Source organism: Solanum dulcamara, chromosome 4 (genome assembly GCF_947179165.1).
Source record: "Solanum dulcamara chromosome 4, daSolDulc1.2, whole genome shotgun sequence".
NCBI classification, from domain to species: Eukaryota; Viridiplantae; Streptophyta; class Magnoliopsida; order Solanales; family Solanaceae; genus Solanum; species Solanum dulcamara.
In genome coordinates this window covers 21675428-21689000 of record NC_077240.1, presented here as the reverse complement: position 1 = coordinate 21689000, position 13573 = coordinate 21675428, and the positions used below count along the sequence as shown (strand labels likewise).

At 36.5% G+C, this 13573-nt stretch overlaps 2 protein-coding genes, 1 non-coding gene and 1 pseudogene across 3 annotated transcripts; 2 read left to right on the top strand and 2 right to left on the bottom strand.

Moving 5' to 3' along the window:
• Positions 1-66: 66 nt before the first annotated feature.
• Positions 67-4675, bottom strand: LOC129884097 (FT-interacting protein 1-like; annotated as a pseudogene).
• LOC129884096 (FT-interacting protein 4-like) lies at positions 4674-7378 on the top strand. Its single transcript, XM_055958460.1, has one exon. It carries the CDS (start codon positions 4674-4676, stop codon positions 7098-7100), a length of 2427 nt encoding a protein of 808 aa, XP_055814435.1. The 3' UTR covers positions 7101-7378.
• A 1013-nt stretch (positions 7379-8391) lies between these two features.
• Positions 8392-10925, top strand: LOC129886919 (DNA-directed RNA polymerase I subunit 2-like). Its single transcript, XM_055961824.1, has 6 exons — positions 8392-8598; positions 8899-9140; positions 9214-9378; positions 9514-9557; positions 9770-9844; positions 10836-10925. Exons 2-5 carry the CDS (start codon positions 8949-8951, stop codon positions 9807-9809), a joined length of 441 nt encoding a protein of 146 aa, XP_055817799.1. The 5' UTR covers positions 8392-8598; positions 8899-8948; the 3' UTR covers positions 9810-9844; positions 10836-10925.
• LOC129888121 (U5 spliceosomal RNA) lies at positions 10628-10744 on the bottom strand. The gene has a single exon (XR_008766549.1). It is a non-coding gene; the product is annotated as a U5 spliceosomal RNA (small nuclear RNA).
• Positions 10926-13573: the final 2648 nt, after the last annotated feature.

Below are 13573 nucleotides of genomic sequence, written 5' to 3'. Positions count from 1 at the left end.
ACTTATAAAAAGGATTAACCATGAAACTATTATTTTGCAAAATAAAAGTAGAGCTTGATTTTGAGCCTCTTGCATCACAGCATGCTATCTGTTCTGGCTGGTAATCTCTTGAAGAAGTTGCTGGGAACAGAAGGCATCTTGCTTCTGAACCTGGGATGCCTCAACATATATAATCCAGCAACTAAAGTCACCACTCTGAAGGGGGTCACATAAAGCATAACTGCAGCAAAAAGACTGAACATAATAAACAAGCTGGTTGCTCTTGGATCTCTCCAGCTTAGCACCCCCTGCAGCCTCTCCCCTTGTGTTGCTATGTCACCGACCACGGTCTGCAATCTCCCAGCCACACTTTTCAGCCTATTGTACCTCATTCGAGCAATGTCATGGGGCCTAGATGTTGGAAACGTGTTGAATTCTTCATCAAGCTCATCTGGTGCACTGTTTCTGCCCATGAAAGCTTAGTGTCCATGTGAGGAGGGTGCCTTGGCCGAAACCGATAGTTCCATAGTCCAATGAGGAACATGTAGAGAAACTGAGTTGGAAGAATCAACTCTGGATACCAGATCAGTACCAAGAAGAGGATGTGAACCAATACTGAGGTGACTGGATTTTTGCAGTGACATATATCACCAAACCATCGATTAACAGAGATTATGCCTGAAAGAAGTGACATGATCCTAAAGATATTAGCCTTGCTTCTTCTCATACTCCACATGTGGGAATCCACATCTAGCATGTACTCTACAACTTCTTTCCTGAGTGGTGGTTCAGCTCTAGCAAGCCTAACAGCAACAAAGCTCATAGCTTGGTATCTCAAGTTCTCTCCTTGGTCGACAGTAAAGGGATGAAGGTAGTTCATTTTGGTTAGCAAAGGGTGGCCATAAGTATATATCATGTTGGCTAAAGAGAGTCTTGTGAATCTTACTGCCAATTGGAGTTCCCCCATTTTCTTAACCCCTGACGGGTGCACAACAAGTAGGGCATAAGAATGAGTGTAAATTCGATGAGATTGCTATGTTGATAATCTTATACGTACCTTACCTATTCGTGAGTCTCGTGTTGCTCCAGTCCTTTGCTTCTCAACTCCCAAGTGGAAGTTATCGAAGACACCCAATGTGATAACTGTGCAAGGATCATAAACTTCCCAAGTGTATTGCTCATTCCATTTGGGGCTGAAAGTGTCGAGAATGGTTCTTGTCCTTACCCATTTTTGACCATATTTAGGCACACAATAGACATCTGTGCTTTCTCTGCTGTCCATCTTCATTGGAAGAAGCCCTTCTGCGCCTAATATGCCAACTTCCAATATTCCCACCGGCGGTATCCACAGCTGTCGTGCTGTTGGCCTTTGATCACTTATGTATATGGTTGATTCATCCAGCACATGATATCCACCTTCAAGGCATACTCTGAGGTGAACTCTGCTTGAAAACTTCAGCTCTTGCCTTCTGTCAACTTCCAAGGAACCAAAACCAAACTTTTCAAGGTTGAACTAGCGCGAATGAACAGGCCGGTGGTCAAGCCTCTTCTCGAATGTGTTGAGTGGGAAACTTATCCTTCCAAGAATCTCATCTTTCATAGGGTGAACACGGTCCTCAATGCTGAGGACTAGCTGCTCCTCGAAAGGCTCAGCAGCTAAAAAACCAAATCCTCATTCGACATTGGATTTGCTGCTGGAGCAGGGCATATATCGGTCTTGAGCACCTGATTTCCCACCTGGGCTTTCACAAAAACTTCAGGGAGGCGGCTCTTGTCATTCGGGATGATGTCTTGAGCTTCAATAACATTTACTCTCATGTACCAAAGTTTTGGAGAGACATAAACTTTGGACCTGAAGCTCATAATCCCCTTTCCATGAACAAATGCAGCATCTGCATGCCAAAGGTCAGCCCGGTGCACTAAAGCTCCCGCTATGCGTAGGGTTCAGGGAAGGGCATCTGAAAATCCTTTATCTGCTGCTTGTGGGGGTTGGGATCAAATTTCGGATTAGGTGTCGGGAGTCGGATCACAGGTTAAAGTCGGGGGTGGGATTGAGTCTCGGGTCGGGTGTCGGGGAACGGGGACGGTTCTCAAGTCAGGGTCGGGGTTGGGGGTCAGAGGTCGGGGTTTGTTCAGAGGTTGGGGGTCAGGGTCAGGTCTTGGAGCAGGGTCCGGGTTGGGGTCGTGTCTCAGGTTAGATTTCATCTCATGTTGGAGTCTTCGGTTGGGGTCGGGGGTCGGGTTGAGGTTGGGGTCAGGTCTTAGGTCGAGTATCGAAAAATATTTTTTATCCATCAACAAAACATGAGAAAATAAGTTAAAAACCAACTTATTTTTTAAGAGAACATTTTCTAGAAAAATCTTTTCCTTCGTACCAAACGCGCCCTAAATTAAAGGCAAATATTAATTAGATTTTCTACTTTCTATGTAGTGGAAAAAAGTGAATGTGTGAACATGAAAGGCATAATAAATATATTAACTTGTGTCTTAAGGCATCTCCAACCCAATCTCTATTTTGCTGACAATCAACTTCAACTAAATTCTCTATTTATTCTCTGTTTTACTCTTTAAAAAAGAATTTTCTCCCCTCTCTTCAATATTATATTATCATTTCTATTTCATTTGTATGTTCTTATTTCATAATATAAATCCTTTCTTCTTTTTCCAAATAATCACCCTATATAATTTCATATAATATAAAATTTATTCTTTTCAAATTCTTTTTTTATTATAAAATTATATTTTAATATAAATTTTCTAAATAACATATATTGCAAACAAATATTATATATTATACATATTACTGGACAATTCAAATAAAAGTGAAATCATTGATGGAATACAATTACATAATAAATATTCCACCATCTTAAAATTTATTTTAAATTATATATAAATACTCAACTTTCAAGATTATTACGCTGCTCCCATAACTTCTCTAGTAATGCATTACGGAGTTTAAAATGAGCATTTATGTATTGTATTTTTCTCTTGTATTTAAATTATTATGTTATATATTGTATTTTTAAATTAACATTTTCATCTTCTATCGAATTATTTTGTGTACTAATTTACTTCTATTATTTCATTTTGAACTATTGCATCAAGTATTTCCATACTCAGTAAAAAAATGTAGTTAAATAATTTATCACTATTACATAAAAATAAATTGTTTGAAATATCATTTAAATTTTGGGCATTCTTCATAGTGAAAAATAATTATAATTTTAAATGACATATTTAAAGTGGCAAAAGTTAAAAAAATTTAGAAAAATTGTTAATTCAGGATGGTAGTATACTTGTCGATAATATATTTTTAGATATTATATTACATTAGAAAATAATTGCAAATATTAAAGACTTAATTAATGGTCTTGTAAAATATAAATAATATTAAAATAATCAAAAAGTGAAATAGAGAGGTGGTTGGAGAGCCAACTCTTTATTTTACCCTCTAAATATAGAGAATATATAGTAAAATAAAATGTGGTTGGAGATGGTTTTACTCTCAAAATTTAAAGAGTAAAATAGGGTATGGTTGGAGATGCTAATGTGACAATTCACGTAAGATATAATTGAAGTGATTTGTGGGATACACGTGTACTTGTTCAACTTTATACGAGTTTACGTGTTTGCGCACACCCAAAATTGGAGGCATAAATGTCAGTTGAGTTCAAGTTAAAAGATACATTTATGTATTATACCTAAATATTTATGACAGAAAGATTATGATACTACAAAATAAGTTATATTGTGATTTTCAATTTTGACCCTCTATTTTAGATCCTCACTTTTATGAGTCAAATCATTTGTGTCTCGAGAGTTCTCTCCTTGACTACACCTCCTTGACGACGTAAGACTAAAAGGATAAATGACTATAGAATTACTTGGCCCACCACACACCTCAAAATCTAACCAAACAATGGGTTTTGGGTCAAAATATATTTGCTAAGTATATTCCTATTTCTCCCATTTTTTTAAAAATAAACATATATCTGAGAAGTGATTCTCTGATTTTAAAATTAAAAAAATATGTCTTATCACTCACTAATCAAATCAGAATTCATACTCAATCAAATATGTAATTAGAGAGGTCTTAATATGATTAGTGATCTAAATTAATTTTTTAATAAAAGGTCTATATATATTTATTTTTCTGTTCAAATTTTTGAATCATATCATAGTAACCTTAAAAAATTATATAAATTCTTTAACTTTACGCAGTATAGTAATATCATTGTTAATATCAATATCGATCATGATGAATTTAAATTAATAAGATGTTAGTCATTTATTTGCAATACAATCAGTCGGATCTTGTATAAATTTTTATTTATTATTATGAATATGTGAGTAGTTTAAATCAATATTCTAAAATAATATCAAATATAAAGAGTATTTTTTTTATTTTATCAAAAATTTATATTATTTAAAACAAAAATAAAATCATAAAACTCACTATTAATTAATTTTTTCGTGGGCCAAAGGCTTGATTAGCCTCCCTTCACTATTAATTCAAATTTTAATACCCAATTATCAGTTACTTCACTAATTCAAACTTTAAAACCCAATTATCAGTTACCAAAATATTAGGAGTCCATCCCTATTTGTATGAACTTCTAACTTTTCAAATGAACTTGATTGTTTACCTTCTTGAAAATAAACGCATAAGTTCAAGCTGTGTTCTTGCTACCATGTCAAACCAAAAGAAAAACCAAAACCACAATCCAAATCAGCACCAGAACAGAAACCAAAACCAATATCAAAATCAAAACCATAATTCATATCCACTAGAAAATGAAGATTTCAATCTAAAGGAGACAAAACCATCTCTTGGTGGTGGAAGAGTTACTGCAAATGACAGACTTGGTACAGCATTTGATCTTGTTGAGCAAATGCATTACTTATATGTAAGGATAGTGAAGGCAAAAGAGCTACCTTTAAAAAAAGATGGCAATAGCAATCATCACCCTTTTGTTGAAGTGCAACTTGGGAACTTAAAGGGTCTAACTTTGCACTTTGAAGATAAGTCTAGTCCTGAGTGGAACCAAGTGTTTGTCGTGTTGAAGGACCGGATTCAATCAAGAACTCTTGAAGTTTGCTTGAAGGATAAATCAAGAATTGGTGATAGTGATGGTGGTTTGATTGGAAAAGTAGTTTTCGAGATCAATGAGGTTCCGAAAAGGGTACCTCCAGATAGCCCTTTGGCACCTCAATGGTACTGGTTGGAGAATAGAAAAGGGGAAAAGTTGAAAGGAGAGTTGATGTTGGCTGTTTGGATAGGGACACAAGCTGATGAGGCATTTCAAGAAGCTTTACATCTAGATGCCACAGCAGTGAATGGGGATGGTGTTGCAAATATAAAATCCAAGGTTTATTTATCACCTAGACTTTGGTATCTGAGAGTTAATGTGATAGAAGCTCGAGAATTGCAGATAGGCAACAAGAATAGGCAGCATCCGGAGATTTACGCGAGGATTACACTGGGAAATGTCGTTTTAAGGACTAAGAATTCTCAGAGTAAGAATGTTTGCCCATCATGGAATGAAGATTTGATGTTTGTAGTTGCAGAACCTTTTCAGGATCAGTTGGTTTTGACCGTGGAAGATAAGGTGGCACCAAACAAAGATGATTTGCTGGGGAAGTGTGTCATCCCTTTACAAGATGTAGAAAAAAGGGTTGATTTTAGTACACCAATTAGTAAGTGGTATAGTCTTGAGAAGGAGGTTGTGTCTGAGGGTGGCTACAACAAAGTTTCCAAACTAAACAGCAAGGTTCATTTGAGGCTATCTTTTGATGGTGGATATCATGTTCTTGATGAATTAACACATTATAGTAGTGATCTCAAGGCAACATCCAAGGAGTTGTGGAAACCAAGCATTGGGGTTTTAGAACTTGGAATCTTGAATGCTCAAGGTTTATCCCCAATGAAGAACAGAGATGGCCGCGGAATAACAGATCCTTATTGTGTGGCGAAATATGGTCAGAAATGGATTAGGACAAGAACAATTATCAACAGTTTCAATCCCAATTGGAATGAACAATACACTTGGGAGGTTTTTGATCCTTGCACCGTGATCACGATAGGAGTGTTTGATAATTGTCATTTGCAAGGTGAAGATAAAAATGACAAAGCCAAGGATTCAGAAATTGGGAAGGTAAGGATTAGACTCTCCACACTTGAGACTAATAGAGTTTACACTCATTCATATCCTCTCATAGTGTTGACACCAGCAGGGGTGAAGAAGATGGGTGAAATTCAACTGGCAGTGAGATTTTCTTGTTCATCTTTATTCAACATGTTGGCTATGTACTCTCAACCCCTATTACCAACTCTTCATTACCTTCACCCGCTGACGTATTACCAGATCGATAATCTAAGGTACCAGGCAACTCACATTGTTGCCACGAGGCTAAGTCGAGCAGAACCACCATTGAGAAGAGAGGTGGTGGAGTACATGCTTGATGTAGGCTCAAACATGTGGAGCATAAGAAGATGCAAAGCCAACTATGTTAGAATAGGTGGGATCCTAACAGGCCTAATTGCAATTTGCAAATGGTTCAATGGGATTTGCACATGGAAGAACCCTTTCGTGACAGTGCTAGTGCACATCATATTCTTCCTATTTGTGTGCTTCCCGAGGCTGATATTAAGTAGCATGTTCATCATTGTTTTCTTGATCGGCACATGGAACTACAGAACGAGGCCAAGAAAGCCACCACATATGGACATCAAGTTGTCACAAGCTGAAAGAGTACCTTGGGATGAATTGGATGAAGAGTTTGACACTTTCCCAACGTCTCGAAACAATGATGCTGTGAGAATGAGGTATGACAGATTAAGGAGCATTGGATCAAGAATGCAAGCTGTCGCAGGGGATTTAGCTAATCAGGGGGAAAGATTCTATAACTTGTTAAGTTGGAGAGATCCAAGAGCTACTACTCTTTTTCTTATCTTCTGTTTGGTTGCATCAGTAGTGCTATATTTCACTCCTTTTACAGTTTTGGTGAGCCTTATGGGATTCTATACAATGAGGCACCCAAGATTCAGAGAGAAACTCCCTTCTGTGCCCTTAAGTTTCTTCAGGAGGTTGCCTGCAAAAACAGACAGTTTGTTGTGAGGATTTGAATTTGTGGCCATGCTGAATTTGGTGCTGGATAAGGCTACGTACAATAAACGCTTGTAGTTTGGCCCTTCCGCTGACCTATGGGAGCTTTAGTGCACCAGGATGAATTTGGAGTTGGACTTTGAAAGCTACTTCCCTTTCATTAATTAGTTTATTTTTGTTGTTTATGTTAAATTATGGGAGCATCTACATTTTGTACATTAGTTTAGTGATGATGTTCTCTTTTCAATAATTTTTTCTATTGTGAATGACCATTTACTCATTCATTTTGAAAGAGAATGGCTAGTTTGAGTCAATCTCTCTCAAAATTAAACTAATATGAAGTTTCATGCAATTTTGTCTAATATGGTTGGATATTTGTTTGTTTTTCTGCATTGAAAGTGCTTATAGAACAATAGGGACAAGCTGGAAGACCATAGAATTGCTATAGTTTCTTTAATTTAGAGGATTCATTATTTTAAAGTAAATGACTAATAAACCATCTGAGAAAATAAAAAAGAACTAAGAAAAAGGGGAGTCGTGGTTTCTATTTTTCTGTTTCTTTGGGTAATCCTTGATGAAAAAATATCAGTGTTATATCTCAAAAAGAATAAGAATTATATTTGCTATTAGTTTGATCAAAAGAATTAATTATATATTAATTAGTCTTAATAGCAGCATTCATTTGCTCTTAATTTTGGTCAAAATATAACTAATTGCCAACATTCAAAAATTCAATTTTGTAGAATAAATTGTCTTTATGGACAATTGTCTTTATCACCATTATAATTATTAGTACTATTCTTGGTTTTTTTTGTTGTGTTGTATATTAGATAATTTTTATTAGTTTGCATGCTTCTAGTTTATATTAGATTAACTTGTTGAATTCTGCGAATACACCTTTTATCGGATAGTATTTTTGACATGCCTTAAACTATTAGAATTTTCGTGACTTCCAACGATCCTATCATAATGTATATTTACAAATTATTGACTTAATAGTGAGTATGGGGTTTGGAGAGTGTAAAGTGTATGCAAACCTTACCCCTACCTCGTGGAGGTAGAGTGTGTAAAAGTGAGTGACTACGTGAAATACATAGATGGATAACATCTTTGCGTTGGGTAATCTGATTAACTGTAAGAGAAATTTAACTCCCTTTTTAATTGCTTCTGCGTGTACCTCTAGTTAAGCAGGTTCTTCCCACTTTAGAGGAAGTGAATTGTCGTAATTAATGATGGCACAAAAGTAGTATGAATAAGATAATTCTTGTTCCAGAAGATAGCACAGTTCTTACGGAATGTAGGTTAATTTTGGCTTCTCTGATATTAAACTTGTGTTCACATTATTTTGTAGAAAGTGCACCTTTGCAATCATCTTCTCATGAGTATCTTGACTTGGTTGTTTTTTGGTTAGAGAGCTGGTATGACTGTCCAGGCAGAAAAGTTAAATTTCCTTTCACATTTTCGAGTGGTTCATCGAGGTGCCTCATTTGCTGGTCTTCGTACTACCAGTGTGCGGAATAGCCCTAATTTTACTCTTACTGCAATTTCCTATTATATACTGCTACATACATTGCTCCAATAGCCCATTATTTGCTGCACATATCTTTAACTCCCTACATCATATTCACATCACTAATTAAACAACTCATATCACACAGGAAATGTGAGGTCCTGATCAAGTTGTGGTACCACATTGTGTCTTTGTTCTTTATTAGTCAAATATTGAATTTTAGCATGTTTTGTTCACTTTATTTATAATACACAGCACAATATTAGCTCTCTCCTCTTAATACAAACATTCTGTCACCAGGCATAACCTCATACTATGATTCGGAGGGCAATGTTAAAGACTTCTTCAAAATGCGGATATCCATATTGAGTGTGCTGATTGCAATTGGAATGACACCAGCATCACCAAAGCTTGTGCAAGCTGGTCCTCCTGAATTGCTGTCTGTTCTACTGGATGGTCGTATTGCTGGCTATATGCCATCGGATTTAATTGAAAAAGCTGTTACCCACTTGCGGAGATTGAAATTGTCATCAACATCATCGGTTTGTTTCTGATTGACTTTTTTAGCAAAAGATCTTTTGCTTAGTGACTTATTATGCACCTACTGCACAGTAGATTCCAGTTGATTTGGAGGTTGGGTACATCCCTTTGAGCATGAATGGAGCATATCCAGGCCTATATCTGTTCACATCTCCTTCTAGGTTTGTTCGTCCTGTAAGAATTATCTCTGCACCTGCTGAAGAGGGCAATGATCTTGAACTCATTGGACCCTTTGAACAGGTGGGTTCTACATTTCTTGATTTTCCTTTGCTAAATTTTATCTTTATGTAGCAACAAACATGAACGTGATGAGCTTTATTACTTATGAGAACCTCCAATATAGTGATTGCAAGGTTGTTTATTTGTAATGTGCAGGTGTATATGGAGATAAGCTGTCCGGATGGTGGAGATGGAGGAAGGTAAACCTTATTCCTGCCACACATCTAGAAATTCATCCAACTAATATTTTGAGTGTTGTTGGCAATCTTACACCTTGGTCTGATCATAATCAGAGTCCATGTAATATGTATGTGTCAGGTAGCGAGTTAATTTGAAATGAATTGTGGATAATGTTATAAAGACTGCAGAGGTTCAATACATCATTGTATCTCATGTTTCATCTATTGTGCAGATGGGTAAACAAACAATGGGTTTCTCCTCACAAGCATTAAATTGTCGTGCTGATCAAAAGTTATATCACCTTCAGGTTTGTCCTGGTTATTATTTGCAATTCGATGCGTTCATGAGTTAGTTGTTGCCAGCCCTCAAGTTGAGTACAATGGCATCCTATTTTAACAGAATTCTTGAAGTGTGTTGTCGATTTATATTGAGAACTTTTGTGTAGTTTTTCTTGTGGAGGAGGGGGGTGGTGGGGGGGGGGGGGATGTAGAGGCAACATTCTGTTTCCATACAGCAGTGTACAGGGAATAGAAGAAATAATGAATGCATGAATGGATTATGGTGTAGTAGCTATGCTCTGTATCATGTTATACTCGAAATTGATGCTCATGTTCTTGGTGTTTCATCTGGTGACTTGGAGTATGACCAAAACTTCAATTACCTTTACCCAGAAAAAGAGTGTGACCAAGTGATATTTGCTACAGAGAGTTGATTATTTTATGTGTTATGCATCTATGCTATTACTTTTTTTCATGTTGTAAAAGTGCATAGAAAGAAACCATTCAGCTGAAAGATTCTTTGGGACGGTGGGGAATGTGGATCATTTTCGAATAGGATAGTTTTATGAGACTATCAGTCGGTGCATGTTTAACATACTCAATAAAACATTCTTTATGGTGTTGTTTTTGCTATTGTTGGATTACCTGTGTGAATACCTAGTTTCACATGCTTCTGGTTCACAGGTGGTTTTCTCTACTGAATTTATGGAATTAATTTTTTTATTCAACTGAGTTATAATTTTTTTATGTCATTTCCTTGTAACGGCTGTAACTGTTAAGAACTTTTTTTTTTTTGAACATTATAAAAGGTGGGGTCTCCAAAGAGAGAACCCCTCCAAAAATTGGGGTATGCCACTAATTGCAGAGCGCACACGGTATTCTTTAGTAAAAGGCGAAAGAAGAGTTGGCTTTGTGCTCACTGCGTGAGACTTTAGAACATATGTTTATAATTTTCTCGCTTTGAAGTTATTATTTTCTCCTCTTTCTGATCTTTTTTTGGGGGCAAATGGCACTTTACAGACTCCTCAAACTCTAATTGTACGCACAAAAGCTTATGAGAAGTACTGTGTTGATGACTATCCATTAGAAACAAATGCAATTGTGGCATTTTTGGTTTATTCAGGGTAAGAGTTCTGTACCGTCCCTTGTAATTTTCTATCAGCGGAAACATAAAATACATATCTGCATGTTCATGTTATGCAGCTATGACATGGAGGATGCTATGGTCTTAAATAAATCATCTGTAGATCATGGTATGTGTCATGGGCATATATACTAGGTATCATTTGACCTTTTAATAAAAACCTTTTTGGACTTTGGTTAGATACAGAAATGACAACCTAATTCCCCCCACCCACGCACCCACCCAAATACAAACACATCAACTGAACTATGATTTTCTTTTTGACACTACATTGGTGAAGTTTTAAGTTTATGAGAACCAATGTTTTATCTATGACAAGTTTTCGGAAGGACTATAAGATATTTGGCCGTTACATAAAATGGAGGGAAAAACTAATGTACTAGACGCACTTGCAAAAGTAAGGGTATTGCCAGAAGGTGCTCCCATTATACTAGAGGTACCTGCAAACTGTATAGGGAAGAGTTCCCCTCTACAGAACTCCATTCGATCATGTGTGGATACTATTCACGGAATAGCAAGACGTGTGTACTACCCAAAAAAAACTACAGACAGCAAATTCCTATAGAATTGTTGTTTATTCACAAAACGGGTCCTGTGGAACTTTATGATTGAATTTTTTATCCTTAAAAAGTTATAATAGAGTTCATTTCACGCTGCATTGTTCACATAATGACGTGTGGAGTGATATCCCAGGTTTTATGGCTTCTACTCATTCCGCAGCTTCTTAGTAACCATTTCAGAGTTTTAGGCATTGTCTAGCTCTTATACCAAATAGATTCAGCATCGACTGCCACAGTGTATAAGTTACTTTACAGTGGTTGAAGTGTTGAACTGCTATCTTTTTATGTAAGAAACACTGATTAATATGTATACATTTTCTTAGTATCAAATTCAGCAATCAAAATCTCTCTAAGCTTCTTTTCAGACCAGAAAGGTTCGCTTTCTTGTGTGCTTTGTTGGCCATACAGCAGAAGCTGGAAAGTCCCTATTCTCCCTGTACATCCCAAAGACGTGCCTGCCATTTTAAAGAGCCTTAATCTAGAGTTTGAGCAAAACACACTCCATGTACCCTGTCGTACATAGACAATATTTTTCCTACTACTTCACATGCAAATTATTTTTGCTATAGTTACATTCATTTGGCACCTTTGATGTATATGGAATGTTTGGCATGCAAGTTAATAAAAATTTGATCTAGATCCACAAGTTTGGCAATGAATAGAAAGAAATCTTGACTAACGCCAACCTTTACCAAGCAGGGACCGAAGACAAACTGGATTTAACTAGATCAATATAAACTTCAAACTATATTGCAAAGTAAGATCTGCTTAGTTCTCATCATGATTTTAGAGTTCTGAAACAGACCCAAATGTTGTTAGCTTAAATACATCTTTCTTCCTGGTTGAATTTTTTAGTGTGTGCGTTTATGAGTTATCCCCTTCATGTTCTAAAGTTGTTTAAACTGCTATGATTGCTGAAATTGAAGTGTCTAATGGTTAATTTATAAACTGTCAAGACGGAAAATAAGGTTTTGTGATATTAGGATAAAGCATTTGGCAGGGAGAACATTAAACCTAAAATCTTTTGAAAAATGGGTTAGGAGAGTGTAAATGAATAATTTAGTCCATCAACCCTCCATAGGTGGATACCACCCATGTTTAATAAAATATGCAGAAACCCTTATCAAGAAGTAGTCCATTCATAATCTTATAATCCTCTGCTGATATGCTTAAAAAGTGAATAACATCTGAATGTATTCCTTATTTGTTTGCCATCATACAGTTTACACTGGCCTTCGACCTCTTTAGATGTCAATCTGAATTGCTTCTTCTGGTCCAACAACTTCGCTTATTCCTTGGTCTTATTTGCAACCACCGGCACAAAAGACTTTCCAACACTTAGCCCTTGGGGCTTCGGCATCATAGCAAAGGGTACAACATGTGAGTTTCAAATCATGCACCACTGGCACTCAGGGATTTATCGGTCTCACAAAAAGAACTCGAATGCTTAAATTATTGTCTTATCTGAGTTCAATAGTAATATCTAGAACTTCAGGAGCTATTGTGTGCTCTGCCACCTCTGCGGCGTATCATCAATAGCCAACAATAGCTGTATTCCCATAATGTTAGCATTTATAGGGCACTCAGATTCTGTATCAAATCGCTTCCTCTTGTCTGGTTCAGATTCTTCCTCAGATGCATTGTTATCCATCTTCTTGAAGACCCTTCCCGGTATCATATTGGATTCTGCTATGCTAGTTCTCATCTAGGATTATCGATGCCTCTTTTCCTCAAGTCCCTTGCTTTTGTCAGGTGAAAGAGATGAATGTTTAGTTTTCATGAACTTAATGGGATTAATCCTCGGTGTACAATTAAATATCTTCAAGTGTATTTTATAGAATCGCACCTGGTTAGGGGATGGGAAAGAGAAAAGTGAGGGATCATGGGAATGGTACTTTTACTTTCCTCTGTCCCTTTGCTTTAAGGTAGTAGTGTTTATTCGCCTTGGCAAGTTGTTAATACCTATGCTTGAGAATGGATTTTGGAGTTGTTAGTCGGAAACAAATGGATGGCTGAACAACATCTTGTTGGTTGTTGGCACAACTTAGCTGACA

What these genes read in the sequence shown, in the direction of transcription:
- LOC129886919 (XM_055961824.1), top strand. Translation starts at nt 8,949, where the DNA reads ATGCGGATATCCATATTGAGTGTGCTGATTGCAATTGGAATGACACCA. An exon ending in AATTGTCATCAACATCATCG is followed by an intron (nt 9,141 to 9,213) that starts GTTTGTTTCTGA and finishes ACTGCACAGTAG; the next exon opens with ATTCCAGTTGATTTGGAGGT. An exon ending in GATGGTGGAGATGGAGGAAG is followed by an intron (nt 9,558 to 9,769) that starts GTAAACCTTATT and finishes TCTATTGTGCAG; the next exon opens with ATGGGTAAACAAACAATGGG.
- LOC129884096 (XM_055958460.1), top strand. Translation starts at nt 4,674, where the DNA reads ATGTCAAACCAAAAGAAAAACCAAAACCACAATCCAAATCAGCACCAG.